The sequence below is a fragment of the Struthio camelus genome, chromosome 1 (genome assembly GCF_040807025.1).
Source record: "Struthio camelus isolate bStrCam1 chromosome 1, bStrCam1.hap1, whole genome shotgun sequence".
In the NCBI taxonomy this organism is placed as follows: Eukaryota; Metazoa; Chordata; class Aves; order Struthioniformes; family Struthionidae; genus Struthio; species Struthio camelus.
In genome coordinates, this window is record NC_090942.1 from 78,310,476 (window position 1) to 78,329,622 (window position 19,147).

Genomic DNA, 19,147 nt, shown 5'->3' on the forward strand with positions numbered 1-19,147 from the left:
TTGGATGCTACGATGGTATGGCTACACTGATGCAGACAGCACCACCTTAATACAGGCATATTATGTCGCCACAGACAGAGCGCTGCACAGCACTGTGCTAATAAACATATGGGATAACTTAAACATCACGTGGCACTGCATTGAGCAGTATGAATTCTGTAAAGACGACTGCAAGTGATCAAATTAACCAGCTACAGCCAACCAAGCTGTCGGTGTGCTGACAGATTTGTAAACCTGTTCAGGTGCTTAAAGATGCCATTTCAGGACCTCCAAAAGCCTATTGATACCTGGCTCCTGATTTTGCTAAATTAGTCAGTTGAGTACTTTCAAAACTCTATTAAATGCCACTGTGTATACTTAGACTTTGAATAACACTTAACTGCTCTGCTTGTTACTTCCGTCTGCAAAGCGTTGATAAAACATGCCCACTGAACACAGAAATTGCGTAAGTTAACAGTTTGATACACTTAGGAAAAAGCATATTACAGAATAATCTTCCGTTTATAAGTGTGCTAGTATCATGAAATTTCTTCTCTTTAAAAAGTTTATTACAGGATTACGACTTTAACCAGTGCTTGCTCCTAAAGCAGGTAATGAAATACAAATGATTATATATAAACTAGCGCAATGTATTCTTTCGAGCCTCGGATAATCAGGATAATTGCTAAATCCGCGCTTTCCCGTTTTCACAGCATGTATGGGCTACACGCACTCTTAAGCGAGCCCGCGGCTGCACTGGGAGGAGCCCCGGGGGGAGCTCCTGGGGCCGCGGGAGCGTGCTGGGGCCTGGGGCTCGCCGCCGCCCTAGCCCCGAGCCTCCCTCGGGGTGGGGGGGGGGAGCCGGCCCCGCGCCCCCGGCCCGACCGAGCGTGGGGGGGGGGTGACCGGCGGGTCTCCCCTTCGATTGGCTGAGGCGCCTTGTGCCATCACAACGCCAGAGGGGGCGTGGCCAGCGGCAGCGCGGGATTGGCTCGTTCGCACGCTCGCGGTGCTGGGCGTGGCCGGCATGTAAGCGGCCGGACGGCCTGCGCCGCCGTCGCGACGTCCGTCGGTCGGTCGGCTGGCTGGCAGCGGCTGGAGCGTCTCGCCTCGCCTCGCCCGCGACCTGTGGCAGCTCCGCTCTTTCCTCCGCTCGTCGGCCCGCGCCGCGCCGCGCCCTCGCGAGGGACCTTCCCCCACCTGTCGCCCCCTCCTTCCCCCTCTCCCTGCCGGCGACGATGCTGAACCGCGAGCGCGGCTGGAGCGTCTCGTTCGCCGGCTGCGGCTTCCTGGGCGTCTACCACATCGGCGCGGCTACCTGCCTGCAGGAGCACGCCCCGCACATCATCCGCGACGCCCGGCACATCTACGGGGCCTCGGCCGGCGCGCTGGCCGGCGCCGTGCTCGTCGGCGGCGGCTCTCTAGGTGAGCGGCCCTGCCCTCTTCTTCCTCTGGCGGCGGGGCGGGGGCTGCGGCTGGCCGCGGTTGCCGCGTGAGGGGAGCGCGGGGAGGGAGGGAGGGGGGGGCGGCGGTTACTGCTGCGTGAGGGGAGCACGAGGGCGGGGGGGGCGGCGGTTGCGGCGGTTACTGCTGCGTGAGGGGAACGCGAGCGGATGACGGTTGCGGCGGTTACTGTTGCGTGAGGGGAGCTCGGGGGAGGGGGCGCGTTTGCGACGCTGATGTGTTTTTTGGGCGGGGGGGGGGCTGAGGCAGCTGGAGGGGCGACAGGTATTTTTATTTTTCTTTGCTTTCAAACTGCCCCCAAGGGGGAACGTGACTTCTTAAGTTACACTCGAGAGGGTTGCATGGCCTTAGGCTGTAGCTGTTGGACTGTCATTTTTTTTTATTCGCTTATCCCGTGCTCCTCTTACCCCTGAGTAAAACACATGAAGGGTGTATGTGTGCTCAAGGGGGAGAAGAAACAGGCAGTAAAGTTAGTATGCCGTGAGCTCGGTGGGATATTTAGCAACCTTCCAGCCTCGAGATGTGATTTTGTCAGTATCTCACCAGATTTCAACGCTTATGTAGTCAAATATTCCAGGTTTACTGCTAGGTACAAAGATAGATGTGCCTGTCCGTCTGAGGAGCTCTCCTTCCTCCTGGCTTCGGGATTGCAAGACTGGGTTGATGACAATTGCTCTTACCTGTATGTGAAGTAGAGGAACTAAAAACTGTAGGGAGAGCAGGAGGTGGCCGAATCATAACACCCTTCAAAGCAGGCAAACTAATGCTGTCAGTTTGAAATAGGTTCCCTGCCCTTCATTGACAAATAATAAATGCATCTCTTCTGTACTCATCTTTGCTCACCAAGTCTCAGTTAGCTTTAAGTTGCTTTCTCTAAAGCTTCTCCTTTCTTGAGGTAGGGTTTAGAGAGTTAAAGTCACGGCTTAGGTTAGCTTTAACGTGCTTTTCCTCTTTAATCTATGCACAGTGTATATTCCGTAGGTCACTTAAGTATATGATCAGAAACTGAATTGATTTAAATCACTGATTTTAATAATAGTTTAAGTAATAGATTTAATCTTGCTTTGTATTTATACTGGATTTTTTAAATGAAAGATTTCAATTTCCAGCTAAATATAGCCTCTGTGGTGAAATAAGCACTTATTGTCTGGCAATAACAAAAGTATACCTTACTTTCACCTATTTAGGGCTTGAGAGAACCAGAGCATATGCTTATCTAATAAATTGGACATGCTAGGCATTAAAGCAGCTTGATACAAGTAAAATATCAGGTTGTTTAGGACAGTGACTAGAATGCAGTTAAACAGTGTACAAGATATGTGTAGAAACATAAAAATGATTTGCCTTATAAATCAAACAGATCCACTGAACAAAGGCTTGACTAGTTAATGACTCAAACTGCTTTTCTTCACAGTGCCCTTAACATGTTCAGAACTAGAGGATCTTGTAAATTCAGATTTTACTTTACTCATAGATCAGGAGAGGAAAACACACAGCTTATTTGGGATGTGGTTTTTGTTTGTTTTTTAACTTCTGAGGGAACTACTCATTGACTAAAATGAGATGAAGTTCTCTGTATCTGCGAAAGAGTAATGCTGTCAAATGCTAGTCCCCACTGCATAGCCAGTGATCTCTATCACTTCACTTTCTTAGTTTCTTCAAAGTGTGAGCAATGTCTGTGCTACTGACACTTTTTAATTTAAGTTTACTGAAGTGTACTAAAATAATACACTTACATGAGTCGTTATGAGCCTAACATAGGTTTTTAAAGCATATCTACCCATCATACCTGTTTAGAATATAGCCAGTTTTAGGCTTTAAATAACTGTAAATGATTTAAGAACACTTGGATACTACTTAAATATTCAAAATGTTTTTAGGCAGAAAAAGTACATATTGTTTACCTGAGGGTGTGTGATATTAACAGCTTTTTAAATTTTCAGAATTTCGAATAAGTATACTTCAAATTACTCTTAACTCAACTCAGGTGAGTAACTTCACATTACTCTTAACTTCTTTCTCTACAGGCCAACTGGGATTTTAGCTTTTCTGTAAATAACAGATTTACCAGTGAGCGTGTGATCGCTACCCAAAATATTATATTTTACAAGCAAATGCTTTCCTTCTGGAAACTGAAAAAAAGGAAAAGGGAGGGGAGGCTTGTAAATATTTCTCTGTTAGAAGAGACTTTAAAACCAGCTGCTTCCTAAAACCTATGAATCCTTGTAAAGTCATCAAACAAAGAAGGTATTCCGATGTTAATTCCATATCTTTTTATCAATTAGTTTTCTATGAGTTAGAAAAATACTTCTATGAAAATAGAGGATCATAAATAAGCTCTAAAGAAACGTTATGTGGCATAATAATTTGATGTATTTCATTAGTTCCTGGGTATTGTACAACTCCTTTACAATGATATACTTTAATTTCAGTGTTTGTTATTTTCTTAAATCTACAGTTATGGTTATGAGTCTCATCTCATATTTTTCATGACAAAAGTTTTTAGTTTATTTTTTCTCTATAAAGCTGTGCATATGTATGTATATAGGTGTATAGGTTTTTAAATTAAAATTGACTTAACGTATTTTATCTATTTGAGGTATGCAGCTAAAGCACTTTCGTTGTGCTTCTTGTTACCTTTTCGTTGTGCTTCTTGTTACCTGTTGGTTGTGCAAACTTGCAGTGCATAAAATTTCAAGTTTGACTTCATGCGAACCTTAACCATTGAATAGAAAGAAATTGTGCTCCTCTAGATAGAGGAAGACGCTTCCTCTGTTCAGGTCAGGAGAAGGTGAAGGGAGACGCTTGGAGGTGGCTATTCTTTTGAGGATGATGCGTGTTCCAGGCTACTCCAAACTCAAACTGTTAGGATACACTCTGCTCTTTTAGATCTTCCCTATAGATGTCTGGGAGATGAGATACTCTTTTGTTGCTGTGGTCATCCATTCTAAAGTCACACTGAAAAAGTATGGGTGTGTGTGTGGGGGGGGTAAATATAACTTAAGGTTTTACTCTATGGAAACCTTAATAGTTTAATGCGGACATTAATCTCTTCTGTTTCATTAATTAATGCGAATATTAATCTCTTTCTGCCAAGGTCTGCTTACAATTCTGCTCTGACTTGAGCTCTAGCCTTCTGTCCCTTTCTGTTGCCATGGAAGGGTAAAATTCCATTTCGAATAGACCCTTCTAAGAGGTAACTCTATATTTTGGTCCTGTTGAGTGGGGGATGGAGAAGCAAAGGAAGGTGGAATACTTCAACTGTTGAATTAATGAAGTTTTAATTTTTCATGTCATATAACTCTCAAAGAAACACAATGTCTTTTTTTTTTTTTTGGTTAAGAATACTTCTAAGATTTAGAATAGGTTACAATAAACAAAATATGTGGGTTGGTTGGTTGGTTTGTTTTTAAACATTTTTCCCCAAAGGCTACCTCACATGTAATTCCACAATTTTTTTTTTTCTCCTGAGTTTCAGATTTTAGAAATATAGGAGAGGGGAAGAGAGAGAAATCTTTGTGTGGAAGAGATGTGAAATCAGACCTCCTTTTGATAGGCAGTTATTTTCTGAAAGGAGGTCAATAGAAGGGGAGTTCATATCTAAGTTGTTAGAGGTCATCAGTTTTGCAGCTATTTAATTGGGTAAGTAAAGGTGAGCTGATACTTGCCTGACTTTGTTTACAGGGGAGATAAATAGTCATACCACAGGAGTGGTAGAGAACATTGGCCTACTTTATTTTCTTTTGTGTAGAAATAGAACTGCAGTGCAAATGAGTGAAGTTGTTAACATGCTTCATACATAAGGATGCCTTGCCCTTAAATTTTAAAGGATTCTAGCCAGAAAAACAGGGTTAAATCTTGGCAGAGAACTGAGTGTGTGTGTTTTGTTTGGTCAGGTGCCCACGTACCCAGTGTTTCTTGTTCTCTTTTCTAGTGACTGCAACTTATGTAGTTGGTGCAGAAGTTTTTGAAAATATACTTATTTTTGCAAAAAGAAAACACTGTATTTAGTCAGACTGCTCTTCCCGGACAGAGTTCTGGTAGTTCAGTATCTCAAACATCTGAAAATTCTGAGATGGGCCTGATTTCTATCTTTAAACATTTGAGAAGATGGAACATTGCTCAATTAGTTTTATATATATAATGATTTATATCTGAGTGCGCAGTAATAGAATTGCTAAAATTGTCTGTGTAGCTGCTTTTAAAAATAACTTTTTAACTTGCTAGAATGTGACTTGTGCCATTTTTTTCAACTATACGTGAAATGTGTTTTACCAATGTAAACATCTATTTGATCTTGAACGCTGAACTGCATCTAAATTTTTTCTTTTTTCTGGAGTGGGAAGCAGGACGAGGCCATTGGTGTCAGTGTATTCGTGGCCCAAGACTTCACTCCTCAAGGGCAGAATTGAAAAAATCCTAATGGTAAAAATGGAGTATGCTTGGTACCTTGGATTTATTTGGAGATAACCAGCAGTCTATGTTTGAAAGAGCGAGTGAGTGAAGAATAAGAAAGCTTTAGATAATGCCACTTAAGTCAAAAATAACATTGTAGGAAGCTAGTATTTTGAGAAATTAATCCCAACTCCGAGGCTTAAGCGAAGTGCTGTGCCGCTAGTTCATGTTTAGTTTGGTAAGTTAAATCCTATTTATTCTAGACATCAGCTATGTAAGTTAAAATATACAAGTTCTGAACATATTTTTGGATGACCTTGCAGCATATCAGTCCGGATAATGACCTGTTACTTTGCCCTCCCTTCTCTCTCCCTGCCTCCCCATCAAGCAGACCTGTTTATCAAGCAGTATCCCCAAAGTATGCCCTGCAGAGATGAGATAGAGTAATTTTAAATATTTAAACAAAACATTGCAGGTGGGTGAGATGTTATTCTTGTTAACTTTGGCTAGGTGTGTGGTTGCTAAAATGGTTTGGATGTTCCTGAAGAGCAGTTAAACCATTCTTAACAACCATTTATTCGGTAGCGGTTTGATCTAGCTCCTAAAGCCAATGAAAATATAACTGGAGTGAAATTGATTATATGTCTGTTATGTATTGGAGGAAAAAAAAAAAAGACTTATGTGAAAATCTGCGTGAGAGGTGTTAGACCTATTCCTTTTTTCAGGAGAGATACTGTGGGCCTTAAATCTGTTTACTGTACACTGTAGGTTTCCTGGATGTTGCATATGGAACACGTTCATGCACGGATGATTCATGCTTTTGGAAGGTTATTCATCTTTTTCCTTAAAGAACATGCTTCTGGAACTAATGCTTGCTAATGGAAGCACCTTATATAGATATTTTACACCTACAGTCTACTTATATGCATCATAAGCATATGAGCATAAGTTGATACTTAGGACTCATTTTGGTGAAGAGTCAGCCACTAACTAATTGAAAATGGAAAGGTGTTTTGTTTCTTAATCTGTTTAAAAGTTTTTAGGTTTTAATGCTGATAATCAGAGAGAAAAACTGGAGCTCTAGAGATGTTCTCGTACTGGAAGTGTGTAGGGCGGTGGTTGGTTGGTTGGTTTTTTTAAATAACGTTGCTCTGAAATGTTTTCTGATCTTAGTGATATGCTTTTTACTTTCAGCTGAAGCTTGTGCAGATGTTCTGGCATTAGCCAAAGAAGCTAGAAAGCGAAATCTTGGTCCCCTTCATCCTTCCTTTAATGTGATAAAGATAATAAGAGATGGACTAATGAGAAATCTTCCGGAAAACACTCATCAGTTGTCATCAGGCAGGCTGTGTATTTCACTGACTAGAGTGTCGGATGGTAAAAATGCATTGATATCTAATTTTAACTCTAAAGAAGAAGTTGTCCAGGTATGTTGATTTCCAATAACTGTATATGGCAACTTTTTAAAGATTCTGTCATCTTATCTCAAGTCCATTTAGTATCATCCATTGGCTTTTCTTTTTAAACATTTTAGAATATTATGACTTTCACAATATTTTAAAGATTAACTCAAGCTTCATTATGCAGAATTCGCTTACTAGTTTTCCCAGCTAACGTATCTCTGTGAATTGTCAATGAATAGGTGTGAGGGTTCGATTTTGTAAAGGGTAAACTTCTCCCTTAAAGTGCTGTGTATGTAATGAAACTATATCTTTATGAATAAAATAATTTGTAAGGTTATTATTATAAGAAGAATGATCAGGAAACAATCAAAAACAGCTTTTTAAATTCTTAGTGAAAAAGCTAGTGTGGTATGATCCCAGAGTTTCAAGATTTGTGTCCCCAATTAGTTACTTTAGTTATTCAGAAAATGTATAGCTTGAGGGAATGGTTATGGGCTTCTCCTTTGTAATTACATGCTAATTAGCATTACTTGAAATGGTCTTTTTGTGAGTCTTAATCCTTTTTTATTCAGATAGGGTGTGGTTATATTTAAAAAAAATGTATGGGATACTCTACCTCCATGTTAAAATAACGATTGATATTAACTTTTTCCTTTTAAGAGGAAAGAAGATAGAAATAAATAGAAAGTAAAAAAACAAAACAAAACCAAAAAACTTTTTTTTTTTTTTGCTAACATCTGAAGAGAATACTGTGAAGTGCTAGCCTGGAGTACTTTGGGACAGGAAAGGGAGGTGTAGAACTAAAACAGTTCCTGAGTTCACTTTTGAATTAATGTTATGTTGACAATGTGTTTTCTCAGGACCGTTAATTCTTAAATGAGAAAGCATAGACATATGATACTTGCAATAACAGAACAGTTTACCCTTTAATTTATGTGGTCTCATTTCTTCACAGGCTTTAATCTGTAGTTCATTTGTTCCTATTTATTGTGGCCTAATTCCACCATCGTTTAGAGGTGTGGTAAGTCTCTATTCTGTTGTTAAGATCTAAAAGTAGCTCTAGTTATTCTACAAATATTGAAAGACAGTGTACTTTTTTTTTTGTTTTGTTTTCCTAGTATAAAATTAATACGTCTATCAGAGTTTTTAGTACTGCAGCTGTATTTTACGGCCTTTCAAAATGGTGAGGGAACACTATATGTGTTGGAAATAGAAAATCTATTCTGTATGCTTCTTCCCCACCCTGAAACACACACGTGCCCCTTAAATTTCTCTCATTTCTGATGCAGTAAAAAAAAAAAGGTAAAAAAAGGTACTCAAAACTAGCAACACAGTGCGAGATTTTTAAGGATGAATGTTTTAAGACAGACAGAGATAGTGCTTCTTCTTTACCTACCTAAATTTATAGGAAGGGTAACTTAAATACTTGCTCAATTAAAAAAATCTCCTGAGAGCCTATATTGTATACCTGGGTATTTTTGCAATATATAGGTCTGCCTTAAAACTGGATTAAGGTTCCATACTCAGATGTAAATCAACCTTTTTAATGTCTTCTGCTATTGTCCTTTGTATTCAATGCAAGAAAGGTTTCTCCTTAAAGGTGAAGTATCAATGTGATCGTTTCTTTAATTGCTTAACAGGATTTACTGGTTATAAAACCTCTTAATACTTCATTACTATACTGGGTTTTACCTGATCTCCCATTAAAGGGGCGACATCTGCAGAAAAGTTAAACAGTGTGATTTGTTGCAGGTATTCTGAATAACAGATCTGGAAGCCTATATGCATTTCATGTCAAAGCAGTAGCATTAATTACTTTTTGTTATGATGTTATGTTAATTTGCCTTTGCTTTCCTTCCAACTTTGATGGCTCTTTAGGCAAGAAGAGGGGAAAAGTATTGAAGTAAAACTCAAAAGCATCCTTAACAGTGGCTTAGTACAGGCTGTTCTCAAGGCTAACTGGAAGTGCAAAAAGGACAAGGATAGCTATGAAACGTATTTTCTTCTCCATGCTAAAATTAAAAACAGAAATGACTAGAACTGTATGAAGATTTTTCTTTTTTGCATTTCCACATCTTGTATGCCCCCTTAAACCCTTTCAGATTAAAGGTGTTATGAAAACAGAACGTTGAACTCGGTCCAAGGTTTAGGTGGATCCAGACTAATCTGCCTATTGAGTTCTTGTCGCCAGACAACAATGTTATTTTAAAAGGCTTAATTCAGACTATAAAAACATACAAGTGATGCTGTATTTGCTCATGTTTTGAGGGAAGGAATCGCTACATCCATTTGACCTTTGCAGTGATTGTCATATGATTTTAATGTATAGGAGGCTGAGAAAATGTTGCAGTTTATTTTTGCTGTAACTTGGGAAGAATACCACACTTGCATATGCTTGGAGTGACTCTTCTAGGGCTTAAGCACAGCAGAATGTCAGGTATTTAAACTTTGTAGTGTGGCAGCAACCTGCTGTTAACTAGTTCGGTGCTTCGTGCATGTATGCTTTAAAACCAAAATTGGAGGGTAACTTTGAATTGTTGTGCAATGGTAGTAATATGTAACAGCATAGGGTACTGCTCTTGAATTACATACTACAAAAAAATAAAACTCAGGGTGTTTTTAGAGCAATTTCTTCCTGAGCATATTGCATTTTTATACAGTAACACAGTAAAAGGAAAAAGGAGAACGGGTGTTTTTGTCTGAAAATGTTTCCGTCATATAAAACTTTTGTAGTTCAATTTTTGGCCAGTTATTCTGTAAGCAGTCGAGATAGCAAATGCTAATTTCTGGTGAATTTGAGCTCTTTCTCCCTTACTTTCTTCCTCCTCCTCTTCTTTCTCCTTCGTACCTTTAGCAAGAGACAGTCATGTTGTGACATGCTAGCCAGGCAGGGCATACGGCTCATGACATGCTGTTATCAAGCAGATTCACTGAGGGCTACCTACCTGTCTTTCTCTCACGAGGTTGGAAAACAGGGATCAGTTTGGGGTCTCTTCTTTATCTAATTACCAATTGTAAAGTTTGTGGGTGTTTTTTAACTGCTTCAAATATGGCAGTGGTTTTAGATTCAAAAATTATTAGGGGGAGCGGATGGACAGAAACAGCAAAAGGAGTTTAAACTGCTTAGCTGTGTAGAGCAGTGAGCCAGATACATCAGCCGTGCACTTCCACCTTTTAGTAATTTCAGGAGAGGGCTGCATGCTATGGCTCCTTCTTTGCTTCTTGGCCAAACCTGTTGTGCTGTACTTGGTACTTCCGTAAAGCACTTCCTGATTGCCTGTATATCATAGTGTAACAGGACTGTATAGCCTGGAGACAAGAAGGCTCAGCAGGAATCTTATCAATGTATATAAATATCTGATGGAGTGGTGTAAGGAAGATGGAGCCAGCCTTCAGTGGTGCCCAGTGACAGGACCAGGGGCAGTGAGCACAAACTGAAACACAGAAAATTCCATCTAAACATAAGAAAGCACATTTCATTATGAAAGTGCTGGATCACTGGAACAGGTTACCCAGAGAGGTTACAGAGTCTCTGTCCTTGAAGATATTTGAAACCCAACTGGACCTGGCCCTGGGCAACCTGCTGTAGGTGATGCTGGTTGAGTGGGTGTTGGACCAGGTGATCGCCAGAGGCCCCTTCCAACCTCAACTATTCTATGTTTCTGTGTCTCATTACACACCTGTAGTAGGTTTCTCAGCAGCAGCTGCCCGCTGTTGGTCAGAAGAGTGCCCAGGAATGCTGACACAAGGGAATAGGCTGCTCTGGAAGAGTCTGTTGGATAAATTGCTCTGAGCTGTGCTCTTCCTAATTTGTTCCTCAGAGTGCTCAAAGAGTAGATCTCAAGCCAGACTACACTGATAATCCAGGCTGCTCCTGTTCAAAACATCCATGTATTTTACAAGGATCTGCAGATTCTAGTCAGGGCGTGTAGTCAGTGCCTAGTCTGGAAGGAGGAAACTGCAGCCACTAAGCAGTAAAGCTGGTAATGAGGAGTGGTCTTTTGCCACTGTCAGAACAAACTGGCTAAAATTGGTGCTGTTAGAGAGAAGGTTCCTGTGAGTGACTGGATGAGTTCTCTTTGGCCGTAGCAGCTAGATCAGGTACACCATAGATCTGTTGCCCCATTTTAGAATTTTTCAGTTCCTGGATCTTAAAATGTCTGAGATGGTGATGCACTAAAACTACACAAATGGGGTTTTGAACACAAAGCGGACAAAAACATAACCTGAAACAACTTCTAAACTTGCACTCAAAGCGGATCAGATATCTGTGACTGTTGACAGGGTCCTAAAGCTTGTTCATGTTTAATAGCAGTTTCTTCATGTCTGAATATTTATGATGCTTTTATATCAAAAGTTTTTGAAGAGTAATTCTAAGTAACTCTTATTCTAGCTGAATGGTTTAGTATCAAAGAACTTTAGCTTCAAGTGTAAACTGTTCATTTACTTTTGTTCCCCTTTCTACACAAGCACCCTGGTAGCCCTTCACTTGTTAGAATGTATGTTGTGTGGGATTATGCTCCTTGAAATGGACTTGTTCTTTCTTAAACACACAGAAAATCCCAAAGAGAGTACTGTTAGGCTAACTGTGGAACTACAGGTAGGATTTTTTAACTGTCATTAGGGACAAACCATACTACAGTAAACGCTTGGCCCAAGAGCATAGGCAGATACTGTTTTGTTACGGTCTTAAATGCTATTTAATTCTTAAATGGGAAATCTGCTAGTTAGAAATTTTTACTGTACTTCTTATTTCCGCTGATTTCTGTAGCGCTATGTGGATGGAGGAATCAGTGATAACTTACCTCACTACGAGTCTAAGAATACCATCACAGTTTCACCTTTTGCTGGGGAGTGTGATATCTGTCCCAAAGGGAACTCGGCAAACTTCCATGAGATGAACGTGACCAACACCAGCATTCAGTTCAGTTTGGGGAACCTTTATCGTTTAACGCAAGCTCTCTTTCCACCAGAACCTAAGGTAACGTGCTGTCTCATGTAGTTCATAATACAGCATTTCTTCACATAAAAGTTTTACTTCTGCAGAAAGCTACAGTAATCTTAGTATTTCATCTACCATATAAACTTTCTGGTGACATTTCCCCTCTTGTTTCTATTTTCTTAGTCTTTCCTCATTCTCCTTGTTTTTCACGTCTCTCCGTCTAAATATACATGTCCTGCTATTGGCGTTCTCTCTTTGTTTAGAAACTAGCACAGGATTATATTGTAAAGTCAGTAATTGTAGATTAATGACTGTACGTTTGTAGTCCTTTCATGTCTACCTGCTAATCATATGCTTCAGAACTTAGTAGAATATCTGAAGCTGCAGGTTTTTTGTAAACCTATCAATTAATACTTGACGTAGGCGAGTTGCCTTTAAACTTTGCTGAGCACTGTTAATTGCAGAACTGATGAGGAATACACTGATGTATTGCAGTTGATTAAGCTGAAAAAAAAAGAAGAACAAATTTGGCCGATTGTCTTGAGATATTCTACAGACAAGTAATGTTCCTGACTGCTGTAGATGTATTTTCAAAATGAGATTTTTTTGACCGCTTGAAGAAAAAATGTTAAATTCTACTTATGTAGGCTTTAAATATTTTTTTCTTTTTTTTTTGTCTAGGACTACTATGTACATTAGTAAGTGAGCTGGTGTCGCATCTGGTAAAAGATGTGTTCATGTGGAAGACTTAAGTTTGAGCTGGAGCGTGAGAATTGCACAGCTGACTTGTCATAGTTTTGGGAAACGGGAAGGACTGGGAGGAAGAGGGGAACTGGCATATTCCACCAAGCCGTTCTGCCTCATTGTTACTTGCATCTGATAAAAAGGCTAGTCAAAGAAACAAAAGGGGAGGAAATTCTTGCAGACCTAATACAGTTAGAATATTGTCCTTTTAGATGAATAATTTAGTGTATCTGTGATAGTTGAAAGACAAGTTCACGTGCGCATCGTCACAGTAGGTGCATTAACTTGAATCTGTGTTATATTACAGCAACTGTTAATGTAAAATTTTTTTACAAGAACGGAGGGCAAATGGAATTGGCACTTTTTTGTTCTGTGAAATGTTGGTCTTAAGTGGAATCTCCTTTTACTTGGCTGACTCATTTATCTGTGCTTGCAGGTTCTAGGAGAGATCTGTGAGCAAGGATATTCAGATGCTCTTAAATTCTTAAGAGAGAATGGTATGTTACGCTTGTGGCTAATTATCGATGATGTGACCTTAACCTGGATTAAAAAAAGAAAAAAAGGAGGGGAGTTTGCCTATAGATAATAGGGGCCAGATTTTGAAGGCATGAAAAGTTAAGCTCTCCTCCTGAATTTCAGTAGATAGAAATCATACAGTCATAGTAACTATTTACCTGAGGTAACTTGTGCCACCACATAGAAATTGCACTTACAGGTGAGGTTTGGGTTTCTGTCACATATATAAAGTGGATATTAAGGCATTGTTAAGTGAAATTTCCAAAGAATTCTGGCTCTAGGGAATTCAAGTTATTAGTTCCTTTTGGATTAATCTTGAAGGGTAGGATGAGGCTGATGTTTCCCTCTTCTGTGTAACCTGTATGTTATCTTATTCCTCTTTCATATCATACGAGTGAATTTGTCGGTGAAGCCTTACAGTTCGGAGTTGGGAAGCTGTAAACAATGACATTTTATCAGTTATAGACAAATCTTTAGTCTGTGTCATGAAAGATTTTACAAGAAGGGAACTTTAGCAGTTGTTGAGACCCAGATAAGTTTGGGAAGAAGTATTGAAAATTGTTCTGCTTTGCTTTTGGATCCCGGTAGCATATTCTGTATCAACATAAATGTTATTGTCCTGGTCAATTTTGAGAGAGACAAACAAGTTAAAGATAGTAACTTCTTGTTGGTATGAAATTAACCATATGTCAAACATGCCTAGCCCCTCTACCCCTTGGATGCAGAAGCAAACGAGATAAAACTGTGTCAGATTAGGGGAATGAAACTTCAAGCATAATGTCTGTAACATTACAGCTAGTATCAATTACAGTATTGCAATGCAGCCATAGTTTAATGTGCTCACTGCCAATACTCTTATAACTAAATACTCAACTTGTCTTGAAATAATTTCTTCACTGTTAAAGAAGGTCACTGTTCTACTTAAGAGTTTGAATTTCTAGTAACATTATTAAATATATAATCAGAGTCCTGTTTTAGGTATTGTTTCCAGGTGACTAAAAGAACAGATTTTACAAAGAGAAACCAGCCTCTAATTTGACGTTGCCTGTGCTAAGATGGACTCTTCTGCTGTATTGCACCCACAAGATCCCTGTATGCACATTGCCATCTGTCTCTGTATCTGAGATTCCTTGCCATTCTTCCTTTGTGCTTCCCCATGATATCCTGTGTATATCGTACTGAAATCCTTTTCTTACTGCTGATCCTGTGATCACCTTTGTTCTTATTCTGTCAAAAGTTGATCTTGCTTCAAGCTCAATCGGTGATACCTATAGCCTTTCCAGATTCATTCATTATGCATTTCCTGTCTTATTAAATTAAGCTTTTCAACTCCAGGAGTTCCCCCACCCCTTCCAATCTAGAACACCTTAGTTCTTTTCTGCTGAATTCTCTCTATGTCTTTTTTAGAATACTTGTAGGTAGGAAAGAGATGCTGTTGTATGTAGGTGTGGATCCCAGTTAGGTTCTGTAATCTTTATGTAAAAATACTTTCATAATTGTTTTTCTGGAAACTGAGTGTGAATGCCCTTCTTGTATGTGTAACTTTGTGCTCATTATCTTGCGCTTGGCTCTAAGGTATGAATGGTAAATATTAGTGCCATGTATTAATGGGAATGCATCAGTTTTGCGAGACAAGCTGTGTTGATTTAGATCTGAATTTTGGATACATCTTAAAACGATATTTCACCATACTCGCTTTCTTTTTCCCACCCTATTGTAACAGTGCCCCAAAGGTACTTATGTAGTATCTGCCGCTTCAAATTTACTAAACTGGTCTGATATGTGTTATAGGTGTTTTCTTTCAAAGAAATGGGAAATCATTTTTCCTCCTTTTTTAAACTATTTTTATTCTTGCAAGAGAACAACTTTGATAATTGACTGTATGTATCCAGTGCAGTTTCAGTTAATTAGTCTTTTTCCACCTTTTCTTTAGAGCCTGCTTTAAAATGAGACCTAGACCTGCAAAAAAGTATTCAGGAATATGATTAAACGTTCGTGGTTATAAGACCAAGTGGTATTTGATATTGGATAGATAAGGCCAGTTCTGAGGGAATATTTCTACGGTATTTTGCAGCCCTGTGAATCAAGCCTGCCCTAAGTGGAAGTTCTTGACTCTTTCAGGTATTCTGAGTGACTCAATTTATATCACCTTGTCCTTCACGAAAATAAATCCTCAGGAAGCTGTGCAGTGCGTTGATCGTATGAACAAGAAAACTATGTCAGAAAATAATGGAGTAGAAACTTTGAAAGTTGAAGTACTAAATAACCAGCTGAAGCAAAATCCATGGCCTTTAGACAAGAGCATATTTGAGAGTCTTCCTCCTAGACTTCGTAAAGGTACGTTCTTCAGGCTATCTTGTGTAACTTGAACAGAACATTTTGATTTTTTTTTCCCTTTGTTCTTAGCTTTATAACAAACAGGCTTTTTCTTTAATCTTGTAATTCCCTGTGAAATTAGAGACTAGCTCAACCCATAAAAGTTCTTTAAATAGTTATTAGATGTGAACGTGTACATGCTGATTTAGCTACAGAAACAGTATGATTGGAACAAGAGGCAGAAGTTGCTTTCAGCACCATAGAGTCATGACTTAAATTCTTGTTTGGTTTTGTGGATATTCTTTGTATATACAGAATATTTTTCTATGACCCTTTGTTTCATGACAAAGGTGAATCTCGAATGCAAACGCTGTTTAGCTTCACTTTATTATTAAACAAGGCTTCAGTAGGTTTCCGATTGTCTGATTTTTCTGTCCTTTGAATAAGATGTTAGTAGACCAGAACACTTTTTTTTTTTTTTTTTTAAATGAATAACTTTTAACTAGGTTCTTTGTAGATGCTGACTGGTATTGTCAAGATCTGAAATTTGTGATCTCAGTGACCTAGGAGGAAAAAAATGTGAAGTATGAGATCTCTGAAAACAATATGTAACACCTGGAATATGCGGAAGTCTAGGCTTTTAGCAAACTCCTTTTGAGTTCTGTAGCCTCTGACAAGACAAGGATGCTATCTAAAGTACATAATTATTTTGGGGGAGGTGAACTTCATGTCCTCTCATAATAAATTACTGCTGAGACTTACTGCTTAAAGGTTCTGTGGAATACTTTTTTGCCCCTGTAGTATGAGTCAATACTTCCCATATTTTAAAGTACCTTAAAGAAGGTTTACTCTAACAATAACTTGAGATTATTTTTGTTATTCTCTGTCTGATCCTTATTCAGTAACACTTGATAATATTGACTAGACTAAAGATCACCAAATCACTTGAAGAAATTATTTGGACCGTTTACACACAGTCTAACGTCTTTTTGAAAAATGATTATCCTTTAGCACTGCAAGAAGCTTGTAAAGAACAGAGTGGATTCTATGCTCAGTTCTCTAGACTCTTCCCAATACGGGTGATGTCCTATCTGATGCTACCATATACGCTACCAGTGGAGTCTGCTTATTCTGTTGCTTTACGGTAAGGATCTTTTTATGAACTATTTTAGAATTGCACTTTTAGGAATTTACTCATTGTGTGCTTATTCAGTTTTACAAGCACTCATGTGCTCTATAGTTTGAGTGCTGACTGTCCAAAGATCATCGTTTCTACCTAGATAATGCATCCTTCTAAAAACCTCTATAGTCTAAGGCTAGAAAAATAAATGTATTGGAAAGACTTCTAAAAACTTTGCACTTACCTAATAAGGGCTTCTTTTAACCACTAGAAAGAAGCACTGTTAGATGTGTTTTCCAGGAGCAGATTCTTTACAACTGCTATATTCCTCAGTGATATTTGAACTCCATCCGGGTAGTGCTTGTGTTGTATCTTCTTTTTGAAGTCAGGAGTGAAATCTAGTAGTTTACTCGCTATGTAAATTTTCTTACCAGGTTTATTCAGGTTGACTCAAAGTTGTACTGTTGAAATAGGAATTAATTTCATAAGTTTTCTAACTCTAACAAGACGAATTACACTCTACCATGAGCCCTAAACTCAGTGCTTGCTTAAAAGCATTCTAGTCTGTGAATGGCAGATGTCATTAGTATTTATAGAATATATTAGTATATATTAGTATCTTTATGATCTATAGAAAAACCTAGAAAAGTCAAAACATGTTCTATAAATGGAACCACATAAAACTCCAGTAAAATAGTTTATTTCTATACCACTTCACTTTTTTGGAAGGTGGGGAGGAAGCAAGTTTCAGTGGGAGTTTTACGTGGGTTTTTCTCCCCCCTCCTGCTTTAGCGGGGTTGAATTCTCTGAAGAGCATTATGTAAAGAAAAACAGTACCTTTGTGACATTGTTCTGTCTCTGCCTTCCTTTTATTCTTCCATCCTGCCGTTCTTCCTTTGACTCCCGCATAACTTTAAGCTGACCAACAAGTTCCAACCAACGCGCAGAGAGGTCACAGAGACGAGTGTTTTGCAGGCTCCCAAAAAGTCAGGTGTAAACTTGCACGTACTGGTCAGTCATGCAGCATGTGTGTAGGTCAGAGCTGCCCTGCTATGTGCTGCTTGTAGAAGGGAGATGAATGGAATAGATGGAAACGTAGAGGTGTTGGGAGAACCTGGACACTGTATCAGGTGGGGGAGCTAACTTGAGAAGGATAAAAGCTGTGCTATTTTGTTGGAGGTTAGACATGAAAATGTAAGAACGTGCCTCACGTGAGCTCTGTTTCTTACAAAACAGTGCATGTATTTTGTTTTTGACTGTAGGTTAGTAAACTGGTTTCCTGACATTCCTGATGATGTTCGATGGATGCAAGAACAGCTTTGTCGGATTGCTGGTACAGTTTATTCCAGGGCTAAAAGCAAGCTCTTCTGTACATCCAGGTAAAGTGGTGTGCTGTTACATGCAAATGATGCATTTTTAGAGATTTCCTGTCTTAGTCCGAGTGTCAAGTACTGATAAGTTTCTCTCTTAAAACAGGATTTAATGGTTGTCTCAAGGATAACATAAGACAGTTTTCATTGCTTCTCATCTTCAGGGGTTTGTTTGTTTGTTTTTTCCTAAGTATATTGTCTGGAGTTTGTTTGTGTTTAATTGATCAATGACTGCTTGGGGTAGGTGAAGAGCTATTGCCTCCTGGTAGGCTTATGCTTTTTGGGGAAGCTACAGAGCGCGCACTGCACTGAGAACAGAGACCTTGTTTCTGCTTTGCTCCACAGCAGCTGGAGCAGCTGGGAAGAAAAGGGAGGAGAAGCTTACTCCAGATGTTCTAAATCAGATGTGGTGGGTAGGAGCTGGAAAACTTTGGGAGAAAGACTAGGGGTTTAGGCATCTGGATAAGAGAAGGTTGTAACAGTAAAGAGTAGATGAAAACGAGTAGGAAGGGCAGACTTGTAAGATAGCTGGGAAGAATTAAAATAAGTAAGACAAAAATGGAAATTTTCTAGGAACTTCAGTTGTTGTGGAAGATGGACTCCTACTGTAACCTGGTTGTAACTAGTTTCATTATTCTCCTCTTCAAGCCTTTCAGACTTTTTACTTATGTTAATCTTTCTAGTGCTATGTGGATGGAGGAATTGTTGAGAATTTACCCAAGTATGAATACCATCACAGTTTCACCTTTTGCTGGGGCATGTGATAAATGTCCAGAGTGGAACTCTGCAGACTTCCGTGGGATGAATGTGAGCAACACCAGCAGACTTTCCTGTAAAAAATAGGCTTTCAGGCTGAAACAGTGAGTTGCATAGCCATATCAAAGTAGTGCTATGAGCA

The 19,147-nt window shown here is 39.2% G+C and overlaps 1 protein-coding gene across 11 annotated transcripts in view; it reads left to right on the forward strand.

Annotated features, from left to right (window-relative positions):
• Positions 1-19,147, forward strand: part of LOC104146640 (patatin-like phospholipase domain-containing protein 2) — a 47,483-nt gene that overhangs the window by 23,859 nt on the left and 4,477 nt on the right. Inside the window, exons 1-11 of one of the 11 annotated variants that reach the window (XM_068951190.1) lie at positions 995-1,404; positions 3,387-3,430; positions 5,783-5,939; positions 6,607-6,665; positions 7,033-7,265; positions 8,197-8,262; positions 12,013-12,222; positions 13,364-13,424; positions 15,565-15,780; positions 16,771-16,903; positions 18,142-18,258. In XM_068951190.1, coding sequence (XP_068807291.1) covers positions 6,653-6,665; positions 7,033-7,265; positions 8,197-8,262; positions 12,013-12,222; positions 13,364-13,424; positions 15,565-15,780; positions 16,771-16,903; positions 18,142-18,258 — 1,049 coding nt within the window. In that variant the 5' untranslated portion in view covers positions 995-1,404; positions 3,387-3,430; positions 5,783-5,939; positions 6,607-6,652. Of the gene's footprint in view, positions 1-941; positions 1,405-3,386; positions 3,431-3,456; positions 5,940-6,606; positions 6,666-7,032; positions 7,266-8,196; positions 8,263-12,012; positions 12,223-13,363; positions 13,425-15,564; positions 15,781-16,770; positions 16,904-18,141; positions 18,259-19,147 lie in introns of those variants that run through there. The other 10 variants (XM_068951218.1, XM_068951197.1, XM_068951204.1 and 7 more) reach the window with 10 other exon arrangements.